At 55.2% G+C, this 19,057-nt stretch overlaps 3 protein-coding genes across 5 annotated transcripts in view; 2 read left to right on the top strand and 1 right to left on the bottom strand.

Moving 5' to 3' along the window:
- Positions 1–1,032: 1,032 nt before the first annotated feature.
- Positions 1,033–4,840, top strand: GCHFR (GTP cyclohydrolase I feedback regulator). The gene is made up of 3 exons (XM_002913217.4): positions 1,033–1,207; positions 3,041–3,135; positions 4,305–4,840. The coding sequence occupies exons 1-3, from the start codon at positions 1,172–1,174 to the stop codon at positions 4,426–4,428; spliced, it is 255 nt and encodes an 84-aa protein (XP_002913263.1). The 5' UTR covers positions 1,033–1,171; the 3' UTR covers positions 4,429–4,840.
- Positions 4,841–5,007: 167 nt separating this feature from the next.
- Positions 5,008–19,057, bottom strand: part of DNAJC17 (DnaJ heat shock protein family (Hsp40) member C17) — a 35,189-nt gene continuing 21,139 nt past the window's right edge. The window contains exons 2-11 of one of the 2 annotated variants that reach the window (XM_019802160.2): positions 15,261–15,330; positions 14,902–14,960; positions 14,250–14,313; positions 13,120–13,205; positions 12,776–12,872; positions 12,158–12,201; positions 11,611–11,688; positions 11,041–11,121; positions 10,436–10,546; positions 5,008–5,205 (exon numbers count right to left, since the gene is read on the bottom strand). In XM_019802160.2, the coding sequence (XP_019657719.1) occupies positions 5,083–5,205; positions 10,436–10,546; positions 11,041–11,121; positions 11,611–11,688; positions 12,158–12,201; positions 12,776–12,872; positions 13,120–13,205; positions 14,250–14,313; positions 14,902–14,960; positions 15,261–15,330 (813 nt within the window). In that variant the 3' untranslated portion in view covers positions 5,008–5,082. Of the gene's footprint in view, positions 5,206–10,435; positions 10,547–11,040; positions 11,122–11,610; positions 11,689–12,157; positions 12,202–12,775; positions 12,873–13,119; positions 13,206–14,249; positions 14,314–14,596; positions 14,685–14,901; positions 14,961–15,260; positions 15,331–19,057 lie in introns of both variants that reach the window. The other variant, XM_002913215.4, reaches the window with a different exon arrangement.
- On the top strand, positions 5,205–14,126 carry C5H15orf62 (chromosome 5 C15orf62 homolog). 2 transcript variants are annotated; one of them, XM_034661149.1, is made up of 4 exons: positions 5,205–9,892; positions 10,620–10,706; positions 11,689–12,711; positions 13,627–14,126. In XM_034661149.1, exon 1 carries the CDS (start codon positions 7,605–7,607, stop codon positions 8,130–8,132), a length of 528 nt encoding a protein of 175 aa, XP_034517040.1. In that variant the 5' UTR covers positions 5,205–7,604; the 3' UTR covers positions 8,133–9,892; positions 10,620–10,706; positions 11,689–12,711; positions 13,627–14,126. The 2 variants fall into 2 exon arrangements, with proteins under 2 accessions (XP_034517040.1, XP_011226283.1); XM_011227981.3 differs by having other exon boundaries at positions 13,088–14,126.

The following is a 19,057-nucleotide window of genomic DNA, read 5'->3' as shown; positions in this document are numbered from 1 at the left end:
GTCCTTTAGGATTACAAATGCCTTTCCCTTACAGCGCTCTCCACATCTGTCAAGCAGCTGGAGGCACAGAGCACGGCCTGTAAGTGCCCTTCAGTGACAAGAAGATGGTTCAAGGGCCAGGGAAGGTTACGGGCTGTTGCTGTTTTGCTTTGTTTTTTAGAGAACCAATCACAAAGCAGGTAAAGAATCTTGAGTTTTCACATTTTGAAACATCTAGATGAGGGCGTGGACACACCGAGGTGCGCTTGTTNGGGCGGGGGGGGTGGGGGGGGGGGGGGGGGGGGGGGGGGGGGGGGGGGGGAGGGGGCTGGTGCCGGGAATGTTTCTTTTCGACTCAGGTGTTGCCTTGTGATTTCCCGCGCGTGCGCTGCATTTCTCCACCTTCGCGGGAAGCTCTCCCAAGTGGGGGTCAGATTCCATTGGCTTAAATCCCTCCGGGACTGGCACACAGCCAAACGCTCAGTTCCTTTACAGATTTACCTTTGGGGCCACAGAAACGCAAGGTTCGGCCGCTGCACTAGGAATTACAGTCAGGGAGGCGGAAATGCACCGTGCACACGAGGTAGTATTGTAGCTAGAGCCACAAGAGTCGCACCCCTATCTCCCGTGCGCTGAAGGAGTCCCCGGAGAACGTGTCCTGGGGACGGGAAGTGGGGATCGGCTAAGAGTTTTAGAGGCGTCCCTGGGTGGGATGGGCTGGAGCTTGGGAGGGACCTTTTGGGAGGGTCGCCGATTGCCCCCTCCTGTTTCACAGGGACGGGGGCGGGGACCAGGACTTTGCAACCTAGTGCCTGAGGTGTTGCAGGAAGAGCAAGCACGGTAAACAGGCACTCTTTGCCGCTCGGCCCGCCGCAGCCCGCCGCGCCCTCTGGGCCACCCTCTACTCCAGGCGGCGGATGCGCGCCAACACCCCAGCGCTGTGCCCCGGAGCACTGCCCCGAGGGCAGGAGGCGGGCCTGACTCGTCAAGTGCGGGGGCGCGTCACGGGCGCCCGCTCCTGATTGGCCTGCCGCGGCGGTCACGGGCCGGGCGCACTGGAATTGGCGCCGCCCGAGGCCAGAGCTGGAGTAACTGGAGTCTGGGCGGCGGGTCGCAGTCCCGGAGCTCCAGGGGCTGGCGTCGGCGCCGAGCCCAAAGTCCTGGGTGGGAGCCTGGCCGGGACGCGCGCACCATGCCCTACGTGCTCATCAGCACCCAGATCCGCATGGTAAGTACCCGCCACCCGGCGAGTTGGGATGGAGTTGGTTGGGGCCCGGGCCGGGCAGAGGGCGCTGCCACCGCACCTCAGCGCCTCCCTCTGGGGCAGCGCCCGCCAGTGACTGGACCCGGAAGCCGCCCGGGACACGCCCCCTGGGGCGGTGGGTTGGAGGCTGGGGAGCCGACTCAGCCCGGATCGCGGGATTCGGGGAGTTCTGGCCGGCGGTGCTTGCAGGGCCGCGAAGCGGGTGGGGTGCATGCGTCCCGGTCGGCCGAGTGAACTCGGGGCCCTTGCGACTCCTGTCCTACCTGCCCGCCCAAGGAAGCCAGGAAGCCCTGGCCTCATGTCTGCAGCACCCACTGCCCTACACACAGCAGCTCCGCAGGGGTTGGGGGTGGGTGGGTGGGAGTGGAAATACTTTGGGGGAAAGAGGTTTGGAAAAGAAAAAGACGTGCTAAGACGCTCAAACACCTATGCCAAGTGCCTGGCCCATCCACAGCCACTAATAGCACCCTCGGGCACTTCCAGAAGGGCTTTAGGAGAGAAAGAAGGGGAGACAGGCCTTGTGGTGAGAGGTGGGGAGACCATTCCGGAGTCAGAAGTGACGCCCCTTTCTCTGGGTGCAGTTTCCTCGTCCAAGATGGTGCTGGGGTTGCCCCCTTTTAACTTCAGAATGGTACGACTGGGCACCCCAGCTGGCACCTCGTCCTCTCCCAGTCCCTAGGTGCTTGGGTGATCCATCAGCGGGTGCACAGCTCCCTTAAGATGGAGATAGCGGGGGGGGGGGGTTCTCNGCACCTCGTCCTCTCCCAGTCCCTAGGTGCTTGGGTGATCCATCAGCGGGTGCACAGCTCCCTTAAGATGGAGATAGCGGGGGGGGGGGTTCTCCATGGGATAGGCGAGGTCTTGGCGGTGCCCCAGGGCTGTGGTTTGAGAACCAGTTACTTGAGCAGTTAAAATGTGCACTTCTGGGCCCCTTCCCAGACCTCCCAAAATACTCTCTAAGCCTGGGGCTTGGGAATTCCGTGCTCTTCAGGGGATTTTTTTTTTAAATAAATGTAACAGGTTTATTGCTACATAGCATACATGTCAAAGAATGCACCAATTTGAAGTGTACAATTCAGTATTTTTAAGACCATACTCAAGAGTTGTGCAGCCATCACCATAATCAATTTTAGAACATTTCCATCACCTTGAAAAGACACCCTGTACCCGCGCCCGTATCTTAGCAGTCACTCCTCACTGCCCCTGAGCCCCCCCCCCCCCCCCCCCCCCCCCCCCNNCCCCCGTCCTAGATCACCACTCATCTACTTTCGTGTCTGGCTTCTTTCACTTCTACGTTTTCAAGGTTCATCCATATTGTAGGACACATGGGTACTTCCTCATTTCCTCTGTTTTTACAAATAAGATCCCACTGTGTAGCTACATTACCGTTTTCCATTCGTCAGTCGACAAACACTTTGGCTCTTTCCCCTTTTGGGGTCTTGTGAATAATGCTGCTAGGAACACTCCTATACAAGTTTTTGTGTGGACCTGTTTCCATTTCTGTGTTCCAGGGGATTCAGATACACACAAACACGGTAGTGATGCCGGGCAGGAAGGTGCCAGTGGGCAGGCAATGACCAGCTCAGCCTGGAGGGGCTAGGGACACCTCACTGCCCGGCCTGATCACTGAGGGCTCCAGCCTTTCCCAGCTCGTGCTCAGCCCCCAGCATTCCTCAGCAACCTGTCCAGCCTTGAACTGAAAATGGCTCAGGGCCAGCAGGCAGGGGAGGAAGGACAGAGAGCCCTTCCACCTCTCCCTGGCAGCCAGCCAAGCAGCCGCTGTGGCTTATCTTGCAGGAGGTGGGCCCTACCATGGTGGGCGACGAGCACTCAGATCCAGAGCTGATGCAGTATCTGGGGGCCTCAAAGAGAAGCGCCTTGGGAAACAACTTGTAAGTGGTGGCATTCCTAAGGATCTTCTCCCTGCCGGCCCCGAGACCTGTCCCTGTTTCCTTTACACAACCAATCCCAGGGACGATGCCACTGCCCAGCCTCAGAGGCCCTGCCTGCATCGTGGGGATCTGTCCTCTGTAGGGTCCGTCCTGTCTGTGGCTTTACTGCGGCCCCCAGGCTTGCTCTGAAAGCTTCCTCACTGGCCCTCCCTTCACAAGGGAACTTCAGGACAGAGTCTAGCTGGGTAAAGAACTCCGTAAGTGGACGGTTCCTTGCCTTGCCCTCTCATCTTGGAGCTGGACCCCATCGAGACAAAAAGGCACAGAGAGAAAGGTTTCTCTCGAGCTGGCTGGGTAAGAAAGCTAAACTCTACAAACAGGCAGCAGGCAGCCTGGGTCCTACTTCCAGCTCGGCTGCAGCCTGGGGACTTGGCCACTTCCCCTGGCGTTCTTCACACCAGCTCCATAGGCTTGAAACTCGTGAGAAGTGCTGCAAGAATGAGCCCCAGTTCAAAGAGGGGAAAGAGGAGGCAAGCTGGCCCCAGCCCCTTGGGTCAGGGTTGGAAGGCTAAAGCCAACCCCGTTCCTTTACCATGAGGCATTTGTCTCAAGATGCCCAGCTTGGGGCCTGAGCCCTTTATCTGACTGACAACCCTTCACAGTCCATCGACCCTGAAAGAGGGGACAGCAAGCGTTCTCTGTGCTAGCGAGCAGCACCCAGAGCCAACCTGCTGCTCCAGGACTATGGGACAGGCAGGGCAGCAAGAGCAGAGCCCTGGGGAAGAACCCTGGAGAGAATAGGCCATTCCTCCTGAATAGTGCAGTGGCCCAGCGCACGTGGGGCTGTCATCGGACTAACATGGGTTCTGTGATCCGTATGACATTTGGAAAGCTACCCAACCCCTTCAGGATTTCTTATTTATAAAATGGGAATAATCATGGTACCTTCCTTAGGCTGTTGGGAGGAAAAAACAAGATATGCAAGCCAAGTGCTTAGCAGGGGAGGGGGCAGGGAGTGTGCGCTTAGCCTGGCACCTAGAAGGCACCCAGCAAACATCAGTCACTGCCAGGATTCCTGACCAGGCCTCGTCATCAGCAGATACTAGCTGTGTGTGGGGAGTCGGCGCTGTGTGCCCCCTCACAGTCCCCTCTCCCCCTTCTCTTCACAGTTATGAGTACTTTGTCAGCGACCCTCCTCGCATCGTCCTGGACAAACTGGAACGCAGGGGCTTCCGTGTGCTGAGCATGACAGGGGTGGGCCAGACGCTGGTGTGGTGCCTGCACAAGGAGTGACCCCCTCACAATGAGGAGCACACAGAGTACCCCTTTTCTGAGCGGTTGCCATGGGCCCTGATCCTGAGCTCCCGTTCACTCACTGCCTGGCCCCTCTCCTCCCAAATTGTCATTTTCCTTAGCCCAGAACAACTGGGCAGTACATGGCCCTTTCTGAAACTTGCCTCAGCCACAGGGGAGAGGGCAGGGCCCTTGCCCTGCTGCTCACAGCTGCCCCTCCAGCTTCTTGGCCTGGCTGAGAGCCCTGGAGGAGGCCATGTTCTGTGGGCAGGCTGAGGGGCCCAACAGAGCCAGGCTGTCCCTGGCCAGGAGCTGGGAGACCCTGAGGAGCATGGCCCCAGGACTGGGTGGGAGGGTCCTGCATAACTAGTCCAAGCCAATAAAGGCCTGTGATGAGTGGCTGCTGCTCTGCTCTGCTGGCCCACCGACTCTCACTGTGTGGAGCCCCTCCCTGGGGTTCTGCTCACTCCCGGGGAGGGAGAGCCATGCCTGGGTGGAACCCTCTCAGGCAGAGCCCAGGAACCAGGGTCACGCTTGCACCCCTACACCTACAGATACAATAGAGGTAGACTCTCGTTAAAAAAAAAAAAAAAAAAAAAAAGGTTTATTGGTGACATTCAAGAAGAGGGCAGTGGGTCAGTGGGCTGGGGGCGGCTACGTGGGCTGCCCCACCGCATCCTCCTGCTGCATCTGGGCGATCAGCTGCTGCCGCTCAGCCGCCTGGCGCATGCGCATCATCACGAGGCTCTCATAGTCCCTCTCGGACAGCACTGAGCCCTGGGGGACAGAGGGGGACCCGGGGACGACAGTCAGGGCGGCAGGGTGCAGCCCCACCTTCCAGACTTGGAGGACTGGGCCTAGCAGCACTACAGTCTTGAGTCAAGGAGCAAGGATGCCAGGGACTTCTCGGCAGGCTCTCCCCCCATCCACCGCAAGCAGCTATCAGCCCCCTTCCATCACCAGTCAGCCCTGCTCCATCTCCTCGGGCTGAATCACTCCATGCGCCAGCCAGGCCCTGTCTCCCTTCATTTCCTCCCTGCCCTTTATTTGACATTCCTTCCCGCCACCCATGGCTCCTGCTTCTCCTAGGTTTCCAGTGAAGGGGCTGTCAGAGGTGCAGATATCCACTCTGCTCTGGGAGGTGGAGGCGAGAGCACTGCCCCCTCCCAGCTGCGGTCTGGCTCCTGCCAGGACAAGAGAGAAGGGAGCCCTGCCCTAGACACAGCCTCAGTCAGCCCCCACACTAGGAGGAGAGAAACAAGCATGAGGCCACTCGCCTCCTAAAAATACACACCAGGGCTGCTGGAGGGCAGGGCCCGTGCCTTCTTTTATGATCTTGCCAGCACAGTGCGGGGGATTAAAGAGGGCTGCTATATGTTAATAATCGAAAGAATAATAAACAACCAAACCCCCAGCCAGTGTTGTGAGGTCGAGAGGCAGCTCTACAGCCGACCTCGGACCCACCAACTCCACGCCCTGATAAGGTCTGCAATGGGAATGAAATCACTTCTTCCATCAGTATAGCTGAAGCTGTGTGAAGCGTGAAGCCCACCTGAGTTGGCACAGAAGTGAGCCAGGCCAGTGGGGCCACAGAGCAGAGACAACTGCCGGGCCCTGTTCTGTGGCAGACCCAGCAAGTACAAGTCATGAAATAAGCCAGGGGGAAAGTTCAGTGGTCAGTGACCCGGGTAATAGGAAGGGAGTTACTGGGGTTAAGATGCCAGACCCTGGCCAACTAGTTTGAAGTAAGGGCTGTACAGAACCAGGAAGTGTGACTCAGCCCAGATCCCCCTGCTTCTCTGACAGTTCCAGCCTCCTCGTCTGTCCCAGGCTGCGGCAGCTCTGAGGACAGTAGCCCTCCCCGCCAGGCCCACCTACCTAAGGTTGGCCCCGGGCACCGCTGACAATTCAGGGCAGCCCCCTGGGGCCCAACCCTTTCCACAGAGGAAGGACCCCAAAGAAGGCCCAGGTGGCCCAAGGGGAAGGACTGGAGCAAAGCAGGACAGGAGGGAGCAGGACCCCGGCCCTCAACTGCTCTCTCCTGCCCTGAGGCTATGGGAGTAAATCCAGGAAGATGAGCAATGGCCAGACTGGGTGCCAGGCCAAGGGGAGAGCAGTTCTCCCTCCCCAAGGTGATGCTGCTCTGCAGAGCGACTTCGCAGTCACCCTGGCCTGCCCAGAGCCCAGCTGTGGGAGGAGTCAGCCCTTTATAAGCATGGGGCTACTCCCCTTAACACACCCTCTGCCTCTTCCCCCTCATTCCTGCAGGCTTGGCTAATGAGGGCCTGTCACCAGGCCCCACGACTGAGTCACCCACACTAGTGACAGGTCTCCCTTCCTTCCCCAACAACTGTTCCACATGCCTGCCTTTCAATTAATTCCCACCCTCTTGGGGCTCCTCCCTCCCGGACACTTGGGGGGCAGGAGGGGTTTGGGGATCCAGGCCCGTGGGCTAGGGCTCTGGGCAGAGAGGCTGTGGGGAAAAAGGAAGCAACGTGGTGACACACAAAGCAGGGCTGCCCCCAGAGAGTCCTCAGGGGAATCCGAAGCTCCCCAGTGCCCTGGGGTGTTGGCCATAGCTGGCCCAATCCCAGCCCACGGATGCTGCAATTACCTAAGCATGAAACCCGGCTTCCCACCTGCCTGAGTCACCTGAAAACAACATATCCCCACTGCTACACACTGGCACAAACAGCCAAGCCACTAATCAGCGTCTGGGAGCTGCTGCGGAGAGGCCAGCTGCAGGGGCCAGGGAGGGAGGGTGAGCTCAGGCCCACCCGCAGCCACCGCGCCGGGGAAGCAGTCCTGGCCACTCTAGCACCGCAACGCCCATCTCCAGCGCCCCAGTGGGGCTGCCCGCACTCCGACTCCAGTAAGTGCTGCTTCTTCCTCTTGGGGTTTTCCCCCACTGCCTGATCAAGTAACCAGGCCACTCCTGTCCCTCTGGGAAACTCCTGTCGCCAGGAACTCCCACCCCTCTGCTCTCCTGGACAAAAGCGCCCTCTTCCCAGGACTTCTTGCCACCATCCAAGATGCTGGCCCAAAGTCTGTGCTTCTAGCCAGGGCTGTCCCCTGGCTCTTGCCAGTCACTGCTTCAGCAGGGACCTGATGTCCCTAGCTACTCTTGAACTGGGCTGCTGAGGTACCAGGCTTGTCTGCTGGCTCCCCTGGGTGCCATGGAGACCTGGCGGAAAGGCTCCTTCCGCAACGCCTCCTTCTTCAAGCGGCTGAGCCTGGGGCGGCCGAGGCGACTCCGGCGACAGGGCAGCGTGCTCAGCCAGGCAAGCACGGCTGGCGGGGATCACGAGGAGTACAGCAACCGAGAGGTCATCCGGGAGTTGCGAGGGCGGCCGGATGGCCGGCGCCTGCCTCTGTGGGGGGACGAGCAGCCCCGGGCCACCCTGCTGGCCCCACCCAAGCCTCCCCGCCTCTACCGAGAGAGCTCCAGCTGCCCCAACATCCTGGAGCCCCCACCTGCCTATACCACTGCCTACTCGGCCACCCTGCCCTCAGCGCTGTCCCTGGCAGGCGCCCTCCACCACTACTCTGAGGACGACCTTCTGGACACCCCCCCCTTCCAGGGGACACCTGCTCCAGACCTCAGTGACCCCTTCTTCTCCTTCAAAGTGGACCTGGGGATTTCACTTCTTGAGGAAGTTCTACAGATGCTGAGGGAGCAATTTCCAAGTGAACCTAGCTTCTGAATGGGGTGCGGGTGGGCAGAGGTGGGGTAACCGGAAGAGCCGGAAGCCTGGAAGGAGGGTACAGTTGCAGATTAAGAAAAAGGTAGGGATAGGAATCCAGGATCCTGCCTGCCTTCCAGGTCCTGAACTGTCTTCCATGTCACCCTGGAGCGGAGGGACAGAAGGACAGAGGCAAGCTGGAAATGCTGTGAGGGGGCACTTGCTGACAGGAGCCCTAAAGGCAGCTGGCTAGGCTGGGAAAGGGAGGCCACGCCTGTAACCACAGGGATGGGGCAGAGGCCAGCTGAGGGGGAGGGCAGCACAAGGGGTGTGTCGGGGAGTGGAGGATAGGCAGACCACACAGGTCAGACGGGTGCCCAGCACCAGCCCCCTCTGAAGCGACTACTGATAGAGAGAATCACAGGACAGGACTGGGCAAAAGTGGTCTGACCCACGAGCTACATGTGGCTGTTCAAACTGAAATTAAGCAAAATGAAAAATTTAGTTCCTTGGTTGCACTGGCCACATTTCAAATGTTCAACAGCCACATGTGACGAATGGCTACGACATTGGACAGTGCGGGTTGAACATGAACATCACTGGAGAAAGCCCTAGTGGGCAGCATGGGGCTAGCACGGGTCTAGACCATGGCCTGGAGCCATGAGTGCCATGGTGGGGGGAGGGGGACAAACAGGACCTGAAGCGGAGGGGAGGGGCTGGAAGAGTAGGAAGAGCCAGGCAGGTAGAGGTGCAGAGTACAACTCGGGGGTGGGGGGGGGGGAAGGCCAAACAAATCATTTACCAAAAAGGGACAAGAGAGACAAGCTGCCAACGCAGCTGCCCAGAGAACTCCCTGGTGCCCGAGGAAGGAGGCCATTGGCAATGCCAGCCAAAGGCACAGGCACAGCCTGCAAAGGGGTGCTTGGGGGAGTTCCCAGAATTATTAGTAATGGGAACCCTTGGGAAATGTAGAAGGAACAGTGGCAGATTTCCCTTTCTGCCCCAAGAGCATAGGAGAACTGGATCAGGGGATGGACATGAAACTTGTGGCTGTTACCGTGAAGAAGCTCAGGGGGTCTCCAGAATCCTCCACCAGGACTGGGGAGCTCTGCCTTGCCTGAACCCCCTGATGATGGAGGCCTGCCACCCAGAGCCGCGCCCACTGGTCAAGGCCAAAGGCTGTGCTACTGCCCCCATCTTGTGGCCTGGCCAGAAGATTTGAAACCAGAACCCAGACTGGCTGGGCCACATGGTGTGACACCCCAGGCCTCTCCAAGCCTGGCAGAGGCAGAGAGGAGGCTTCAACGCACAACACACGCTGCTTCCATACCCAAGCCGCCTCCATACCCAAGCCTACAGCCTTCCTCTTCCCTCCTCTGCACGCACTTGCAGAGTTGAAAGGCTCCCCTCTGGAAAATGAATAAAGTTCTTTGTAACACGGCCTATGGCATGTCATCTGGGGCCGTGAAATGCTGGGACTTAACAGTGGGGAATGAGGTCTCTAAAGAACGGCTCCGACCAGTTCATCCTTCTCCTCCCTCCAGACGTGGGACACACTCCTAGGGAGCTGCCCATCCTCACAGCCAGCTGAGCGGCACACAGGACGGCAGGGAAGGCGGGGCTGAGGCCACGAGAGCGAAGCCCTGCGGCCCCCGGGGACCCTCTGCCCCGTGGCGTGGGCTGTGAACACAGCAGCCTGACGCGCCCACACAGATCCACAGGCCATTTCAGAGAAGGGCCAGCTCCGGGCTGAAGCTCTCTGTCCCACCAGCGAGGGCGGGGTAAGCGCTGCGCGAAACCGCTCCCGCGCCTGTGAGGACCGAGAGCCAGCGCCAGCGCCGGCGCGCGGCACTGAAATCCGTGCTTCACCGCACACGCCGAGTGCACCCCGGCGGCGTCCCGTGCCCGCAGGGGAGCCAGTGTTGTTTCTGAGGAGATTCCGTCTCTTGCCAGGGGGCCCCTGCCCGTGGCAGCCACGGACGCAGCCGGGGAACCAGAGCTGGGGAGCAAGCGGCCGCTCACACCGCGCGGCGCCGGTGCCACACCACAACCAAACAGCCCGGGGGCCCGGAAAGCCCGTCTGGGCGACGGCGGGAGCCCCAGCCGGAGACTGGGGCGTGGAGGGAGTAAGGTCTAAGAATTCTGTGTGGCGTGGGGTCCTGGCACTAAGAAACAGAAAGAGTCAGAACAGAACCCCGGGCCTGTTGAGGTTGGCAAACCTGCCAATCTCACTCTGGGGACGAAAGGGCCCTGAGCAGAGCCCAGACAGGAAAAGGTCCCTCAAACCCTAAGCAGACCCAGCTGAGGGAGGTGTGGTTCCTTACCTGTGACAGTCCTGGGTGGCTGGGGTCCCCCACAGCCGGGGGCCGTCCCTCCAACCAGGAAATCTTCAGAGGGTTATCGACCAGGCCCACTTCATTTTGGACAGCCAGCTCCTGCCAAACACAGTACCCAGTCCTGGTCCCATGGCTCCAATCGGCCGTAAAGTGGCTCTCTCTACACCCACAGAAAGAACCAGAACCAGCACTCTCATCCTCCAGGCAAAACCAAACAACCTTCACAGTGATGGGCTCAAGCTTTGACCTTCCTCCATGGGTGAGTGGGGGGTATGAGCCTTCTAACTGGGGAGCGGGGCAGGGGGGGGCAAGGGGGGGAGGCAAAGCATACCTGGAGGCATGTCAGCTTCCACAGGAGGGGAGAGGGGAGATGGTGTGGAGCCAGGCAGCAAGAAAGAGTCAGTCTATGCTCTCCTTCATCCCCAGAGCATTCTCCCACCCTTACCTTCACTCGCTGTGCCTCTACTCCCAGGAATGGGGGCGGGTGGCCTCTGGGAGTATGGATACTTAAGCTCTGAGGGCCCACAGTACTGGCTCCCTACTCTGGAATAGTGGGGCCACCATGGCCCCCCAAAGCCTCCCACAACACTCACCGCAGCCTTGACAGTTGCAAACTCCACCACAGCAGTGCCAGCCTTCTTACTGGAAAGCACCAGGTTGAGCACCTCTCCATACTGTGAGGATAAGGGGGTCCCAGTAAGCATGGCTCAGCCTTCGGGGCAAGACAAGTCTGGGTTGGCCTGAGGCCTGCCAGGACATTTTTGGCTGGCAGATAATGCTTTGTTGCTAAGTTCCCAGGGAGGGATCAGAGATGGGAAAGAAAGGAGATTTTTGCTAGGATGTGGAAGGATGGCAAAGGAGAGCCGGGCAAAGGGCTGAGGACACAGACTGCCACTGAAGGTGGGGAAGGGGACGGGGCTTCTGTGCCACCTGCCCACGTCGTCTCTCCCCACACACTCCAGATGGCAAGGGCTAGAGCTGGGCAGGGAAGGCAACACCGGGCTAGAGGATCGTGGCTGGGGAAAGCCTCTAGGCTGTCCTATGGTCCGTGAGACAGAAAAAAAGGATGGTAGAGATGTTAAGAGAAGTTTAGGCTCGGAGATTCAGGGTTTCGGCTGAGATGCAGACGGAGATGATGGGAAAGGGAAAGTGGCAGGGCAGACCTTCTGGAAAAGCTGTAGGAGAATATCTCTGGAGTAGCCGCCTTTTGACTCATCTTCCTTCTTGCACTTCCATTTTAGCTGAAAGGACAGCAGCGAGCGCCACCATTAAACTCTGACCTCGACCTAAACAGTCCCAGCACCGCACCTGAGCTTTACAGTCTGGATGACACCCTTGTGGTCTTCCTAGCACTTGTCATCTAGGGAGCCCCCCCACAAAAATGTGTTCCTCTCAAAAATGGACAGGCAGGGCGGCCTGCTCACCCGAAGCCGCACTTCTGCCTCCATGAGATGCTCCCCGCTTCCAGGGCTTCTGGGGAGTGCTGCCCGGCAACCTCCAGGGCTAAGAGGGCCTTTCAGGGTGAGCTCCGAGAAGCCGGCCCGATCCCCAGGTAGCGGAAGGACGGAAGGATGTGGGTGGTGGTGCTGGCTCCCAGAGACTCAGCGCCCCCGCCAGAACCCCTTAAGCCCCTAGAGGCATCTGTTCTTGCTGACAAGAGGTAGTGTGCAGTGGCTCATGGGTCCCACAGGGGGTTTAGCTTTCGCTCACCTTTAGCTTGGGGGTTCCTCTGCCTTCAGGATTTTCTGCCTTTCCTAAAAAATTTGGGAAAATTAGCAAGGTAGAAAAGGAGGGAGCCAGCAGGTTCTCTAAAGGAGACACAACCCAGAGCTCGAAGGACCTATAAAAGGTCACTCCTTACCAAGGGTGGTATCTGGCCTGCCCTGCTGATGAGCTTGGTGGGGAAGGCAGAGGCAATCCCACCCCCACCCCAAGGAGCTGCCACCTCAGGGCCGGTCTGCCTGGCTGCCTGCTGAAGGCCGCCATTAGCACTCTGCCAACAAAGGCTTAAGAGAGAGGTGCGAACACCATAGTTCCACAGAAACAAAGTATCCCAGAGCCTTTCCCTTACGGATCTGCTCCAAAATAGAGCCGGCTCTGCTTAGGACTCAGACAAACAGGGCCCGGAGATCTCAGGCAGAGTGAAAAACAAATAGGCCCCAAGAAGTGGTGGGAAGAAGGGACAGGTGGTGCATGTCTGAGTCAGGTGCCCCCAGGGTTCCAAGCAGATGGAAGCCTCCAGAGCAACTCCACCAAGCAGCCAGGTGGGTGTTCTGGGCATTTGCAGCTGCCTCAAAGGGGAGGTGGGTGGACGTGAGGGACGGTTACCTCTCAACCTCTGCTCCCGTTCCTGGCGTATCTGCTCCTGGATCAGCCTCTGCTGTTCCTCCAGCTGCCGGGAACCCTCTTCTCGAAGGCGTTCGATCTGCAGAGCGGGGTTGAGGGGAGTGACAATTTTGTGCAGATCCGATTCCAGGTTGGCTCACCTTGTGAAGGTCCCTGGGAGGCTCCACCTGCAAGCTAGGGCTCAGCACCCTGCTGGCTGGATAGATTACCCAGATCCCACAGAAGAAGAGGGACAGGCCATGCCGTCCGCAGCCACAAAAGCCACCAAGGCCCACCCTCCTCCTTTTCCTGCAGATGGATTTAGGCTAGCACGCCTGGATGCTCACCTCCTGCTCCAGCGTCCTGGTGCTCCGGCTCTCCTCCTCCTCCTCACTACCGTGGGCCTGGGCCTGCCGCTCTCGGGCCTCCAGGTCTGGGCACAAGAGTTGAGTGAGCCGATGTCTGGTCTAGGCAGTTTCTACACGGCCGCAGCCTGACCAAAGTCTCATGCAGGATGAAACCACGGAGTGGCTCTACCCCCTCCCTCCATGCCCATGTGCTCCCCAGTTAGCCTTCGTTGAGAAAAGGCATAGCACAGATGAAGTATAGGCTCCGGCTGAGTGGCCGGGGTCTGGAAGAGTTAACTCAGCTCACGCTGACCAAGCTGGTTTTCCGATCAGTGAACAGGGTGTGGGTGGGTGCCTATGTCAGCAGCCCAGGGCCATGGGGCAGGGATGCCAAGGGTGGAGCTTCTGGCCTGCTCCTGTGGTTTGGCACCACACTTCAACCTCGGCGCTGATGCTTCTCCCACCACAGAGATCAAGTCCCCACTGTCTCCCTTACCTCCCTCTCAGCTCACATTTACCAAGCCTCACTTTGGACCCGACTCTGGTGGCACCTACAGCAATGGCGGAGTCTGTGTGAGGACATCACACCATGTCCTGGAGCCCTTCCCACCTTCCAAGAGAAACCTGCTTGTGGCCCTAGGCCAGGCCAGCTGCTGTGACAAACCCTCCTCTCAGGCCTGGCACTCACGGCTTTCTTCTCTGGGCACTTTACTTACCTAGAATTACCAGGATTTTTTGTTTGTTTTTGATAGCAAGATGGATGGACCAGGATGGTGTGTATACATATTAAATATATGGATGTCAGATAGGCAAGAAGGGGAGAAAAATTGGGTAAAGACTGCCTGGAGCAATCATTGCCGTGATGAAAATGTTCTCAAACTGATTTACAGTCATAGTTGCACCATTTGGGAAATTTACTCAAAATCATTGAATTGTACACTTGAAATGGTAGATGTTATGATATTCAAAATACACCATAATAAAGCTGTTTGAAAAAAAAAAAAAAAGAATGTCTGGACCTATTTGGATTCTTCTGGGCGGACTCCACAGAGTGAAAGCTTTGTGCAGAAGTGAGGCTGGGCTGCACCCGAAGATCCAGGACGGCACGGTGAACAAGAACACAGACTTACACCACATGTGTTTAAGTCCCAGCTCCAGCAAGTTCTTATCCTTTTGGTGCCTTAGCTTCTTTATCTATAAAAAATGGGTTTAGTAATACCCACCTCCCTGGATAGTTGTGATAATTAAAGGAGGCTGTAAAGCATCTGTCACAGTGCTAGCTGGTAGTAAATCTAGTCACTGTTGTTATTCCTAAGAGTGTCCTTAGGACCCACCCCTGACCGCAGGGCTCTGCCCAGAGAGCTGGAGCCGAAAAGCTCTGAGGTGCTAGAATTACAGCTCCAGGAAGAAAGGTGAAGGGCTGCATGAAAATGGCCCAGGGAAACCACAGGCCACTCAGCACCACAATGTCACCTACCAAGCTTCACTTTCTTCCTTCTCTCATCAAGTTTCTGGGTCCTCTCTGCTGCCTGCTTCTTGGCTTTCCTGACCTTGTCATATGCAGCCTGGCAGGAGAAAGGAACACCGAGGAGCAGTCAGCTCGAGGACAAGCCAGAGCATAGCCATATAGCCCGAGAGCCGTCAGGAGGCAGCCTGGCGACCAGGCCTCCAGGCTGGGGCAGCAAAGACTGTGCTACAGGGCAGAGCATAGGGGACTGAGGCTAAGGTGCCACACGGGTCTCTAACCACGGGGACAATTCAGATAGAGGAGTATGAGCTTACCCTGGCTGCAGCATCGGTCAGCACCTCCAAGGCCTGAGAAAGCTGGTGGAAAAGCTCAGCTAAAAATACAGATCAAAAAAGAAAGAGGAGAGAATGAAGTCAGGCTGATGTTCCCTCAGAAAAGCACCTTAAAGAAGCCACAGGCTGGCAGGAAGGCCGACATCAGCAGATGATGGACCAGCAAAGGAAGGGGGCTGTACAGGCAACTGACCAGGCACCCCTTGCATGCAAAGTGCAGGCTTGGAGCTGCGCACCCAAAGCCGGGCTGCCTGTGCCTGCCTGCACTCCGGAGCAGAGATGGGCAAGACACCATGTCTGCGTGAGCAGGTCTCACCTTCCCACACCTAGGAGAGACTCACCTGCTCTGGGATTATCCGGATTTTTGTCTGGGTGGCAGGAGAGGGCCTTCTGCCTATATGCCTTCTTCACCTGGAAGAGCCAGAAGATGTGGGTACTCACTCTCTCACCCCAGGACAGACAGGAAAATCTCACTAAAGTGATAAGGGAATCCAGGGAGCGCTCCCAGCGCTTAAAGAAAGGCTGCTGGCTCCCACACAGGAACAGTCACTCACACTCTGAGATTTGCAGCGGAGGAGGCAAAAACCGTGGAGGGAGCTGACTGCTGTCCTGCAGCAGAGAAGCTGGGCCTACTTCCTGCTCAGCACCAGTCTCACCACAGAAGGACTCCTGGCAGGGGCAGGTTTCTTTACAACCACCTGCAAATAGGCACTCACATGCTCTTGGTGGGCATGTAAACTGGGACACCTTTTCTGGAAGAAAATTGAGCCATACAGGTTTTAAAATGTATTTGCCTTCTGATCACTCCTAGCAATTTGGACTTGTAGAAGTATCTCAAAGCAAACATACAAAGATGTCCATGGCACCAGTGTTTCTTTATTTTTTTAAAGTTTTTTTGTTTTTGTTTTTGTTTTTGTTTTTTTTTACAGTAGGCTCCCACCCAGCGTGGAGACCAATGTGGGGCTTGAACTCATAACCCTGAGATCAAGACCTGGGCTGAAGAGTCAGACACTTAACCAACTGAGCCACCCAGGCACCCCTAAAAAACTTTTATTTTTAAGTAATCTCTATACCCAACATGATGGTCAAACCTACAACCACGAGATCAAGAGTCATATACTCCACTGACTGTGCCAGCCAGGAGCCCCTGCAGCAATGTTTATATGAGCACCCACTGGAACCAACCAAAATCTCCACCAACAGAGAGACCCATTAAAAATACTATGATATGGGACGCCTGAGTGGCTCAGTTGGTTAAGCATCTGCCTTCAGCTCACATCATGATCCCAGGGTCCTGGGATCAAGTCCCGCATCAGGCTCCCTGCTCAATGGGGAGCCTGCTTCTCCCTCTGCCTGCTGCTCCCCTGCTTATGCACGCTCTCTCTCTTTCTCTCTCTAGCAAATAAATAAAATCTTTAAAAAAAAATACTGTGATAGACAGAAGTCTATATGTGCCCACTAGAAAAATCTTCCAAGTCCTCATCTCAAGCAAAAAAAAAAAACAAAAACAAAACAAAAAAAAACCACAAAAAACACTCTGTATGATGACTGATATTAACTAGATACTTTGTGGTGATGGTTTTGAATATATACAAATACCAAATCATTATGTCGTATCCCTGAAACTAATACAATATTATATGTCAATTATACCTCAAAAAAAAATCTTCAAGGCATAGTGCATGAAAAAAAAAGACTTAAAACAGTATATATAATATCACTTTAGAATTTAAAATAAATAAAAGAGCTATAAATAGAGATACTCGGGCATGTGCATAGCCTTTGATTTATTATTTTTTTTTAAGATTTATTTATTTGAGAGAGAGGGCAGGGGAGAGGGGCAGAGGGAAAGAGAAATCAAGCAGATTCCCCACTAAGCGTGGAACCAGATGCAGAGCTCGATCTCACGACCCTGAGATCAGACCTGAGCCGAAACCAAGAGTCAGATGCTTAATCAATTACGCCACCCAGGGGCCCTATTTTTTTTTTATAAGAAACTTATGAGAAAAAAAGTTTCTTATCATAAGAAACCTAACAGTGGTTTCCTTTGGAGAGAGGCTGAAGATGGAGGGGAGGGAAACATTTACTTCTTACTTAAAAAAATGTTTTTTTGCCTCATCGGGCTCCCTGCTCATTGAGGAGCTTGCTTCTCCCTCTCTCTCTGCCACTCCCCTTGCTTGTGCTCTCTCGCTGTCTGTCAAATAAATAAAATCTTAAAAAAATAATAATAATAAAAAGTATTTTTTAAAGTAATTTCTACACCCAACACTGGGCTTGAACTTACAACCCCGAGATCAAGAGTCGCATGCTCCACCAACTAAGCCAGCCAGGCGCCCCCATTTACTTCTATTTTATACTTTTCTGTAGCTCAAATTTTCAAACCTTAAACAGGTCTTATTTTATTATCATTTTTTATTGTCAACAGGGGTTATCTTGGTGGGGAGGTTATGGTCCATCTTTAGTTCTTATCTTTTATCTCTGAATTAAAAAGAAAAAAGGTATTATTTCTTATGTTAGTAAAAATAAACAAACATAGCCACCAAAATTCTCTATCATCTATTGCCCGCTCAGCTGTTTTAAAGACAAGCCAGAGCACAAAATCCCAGATTCTGCCTCTGGTTCCTGAGGCCTTGCCCTCACTTCGGCCTGCACACCTTACCTGCCACTCAAACCTCTGCAAGGAGGAGCCTCTGGACACAGAACTTCCTCAAGTAGGTAGGCCAACTGGCTTTCTAGGCTTCTCAGAGGAAACCAATACATACTTCTACCCAAAGTTGCTAAGTAAGGCCCTTCAGAAGCAAGCAGCCAGTACCACTAGGGAGGTGCCTCACTCCACTACCGCCTCCAAGGCCAAGGAGAGCGGGCAGCCACCTAGCCCAGAACCTCTGGGATGTGCTGCCATCTGTCGGGCTGCGGCGGGCACTACAGCTTCACAAGCCTGGGCGACCACGCCCATCAGGCTCTTGGCATTCCTGGCTCAGCCCAAAAGACAGATTCCACTGCCAGGACAGGCCTTGAGCAGCCAGGGTGTAGATGTGCCTTCTACACTCCCACCTTCCAATCATCCACCTGTGCTCACCTGGCCCACCTGCTTGCCTCCCCAACCCAATCTAGCTTTTCACCATTAAAAAATAACATCCAGCTCTGGTTTCACTGTTAAACAATTAATAATAAAAAGGTGATCGTTTTATATACAGTTCATATCTGAAACATCATCTTTACTCTTTCATCCCCTTATCATTCATCTTTTCTCCTTCTTTCTTTTGCCTCCTCCATTGTGCCCCTGGCTTCATTTATTTTTCATTTAAAACTAAGCCTTTATTATATATACTTTATATATTAGGGTCCTTTATTTGTTGTTTTTCTTCTTCAATAAATAAAACAATACTAATGTTCTTTCCCCAGTTCCTCAACCCTCTCTTCAAGGTTCGAGCGTTAACTGGATGGTGGGAAGCCTTTTAAACCTTCCTCCTTGATCATGCCAGAAAACAGGGCTTTTTTCAGTTTTGTTTCTGCCTCTCTCCCACTCCTCTCTCTCTGAGATGGGTGAAAGGAAGAGGCAGGGAGAAGACGGTGTCTGTCACCGGAACGTGAAAGCTGCCTGCCCTCAGAATGGACTTCTTCAGGATCAGGATGAGGGCTGCGGCCTACTGATTTTGGGCCATTTTGTGGAAGACAGTTTCTTTTGTATCATGGGGCTATTTAAAAGTATTGTATGTCTCATGAAAGAGACAGTAAAAAGGAGAAAGGCGGCAAGAAGGACCAGTAAAAAAGCAAGATAGAAGGAGCATAGGCGGGGTGGGGGGTACCTGGCTGGCTCAGTTGGTTAAGCATCTGCCTTTGGCTCAGGTCAGGATTGAGATTGAGTCCCGCACTGGGCTCCTTGCTCAGCGGGGAGCCTGCTACTCCCTCTGCCTGCCGCTCCCCGGCTTGTGCTCTCTCTTGCTATTTCTCTCTCTGACAAATAAACAAATAAAATCTTAAAAAAAAGAAAAAGGGAGCATGGAGTAGCACATTCTTCCCTTCCCTTTCTTTCTTTTTTTTTTTTTTTTGAGGGAGTGCTTTATGGACTTTATCCTAAAGGAACAATATTAAGTACTGTTATGTGTTTTATAATTCATTTTGGATGTTCTGTATC

This window comes from Ailuropoda melanoleuca, chromosome 5, assembly GCF_002007445.2.
Source record: "Ailuropoda melanoleuca isolate Jingjing chromosome 5, ASM200744v2, whole genome shotgun sequence".
In the NCBI taxonomy this organism is placed as follows: domain Eukaryota; kingdom Metazoa; phylum Chordata; class Mammalia; order Carnivora; family Ursidae; genus Ailuropoda; species Ailuropoda melanoleuca.
This window is presented reverse-complemented; position numbering and strand designations above follow the sequence as displayed.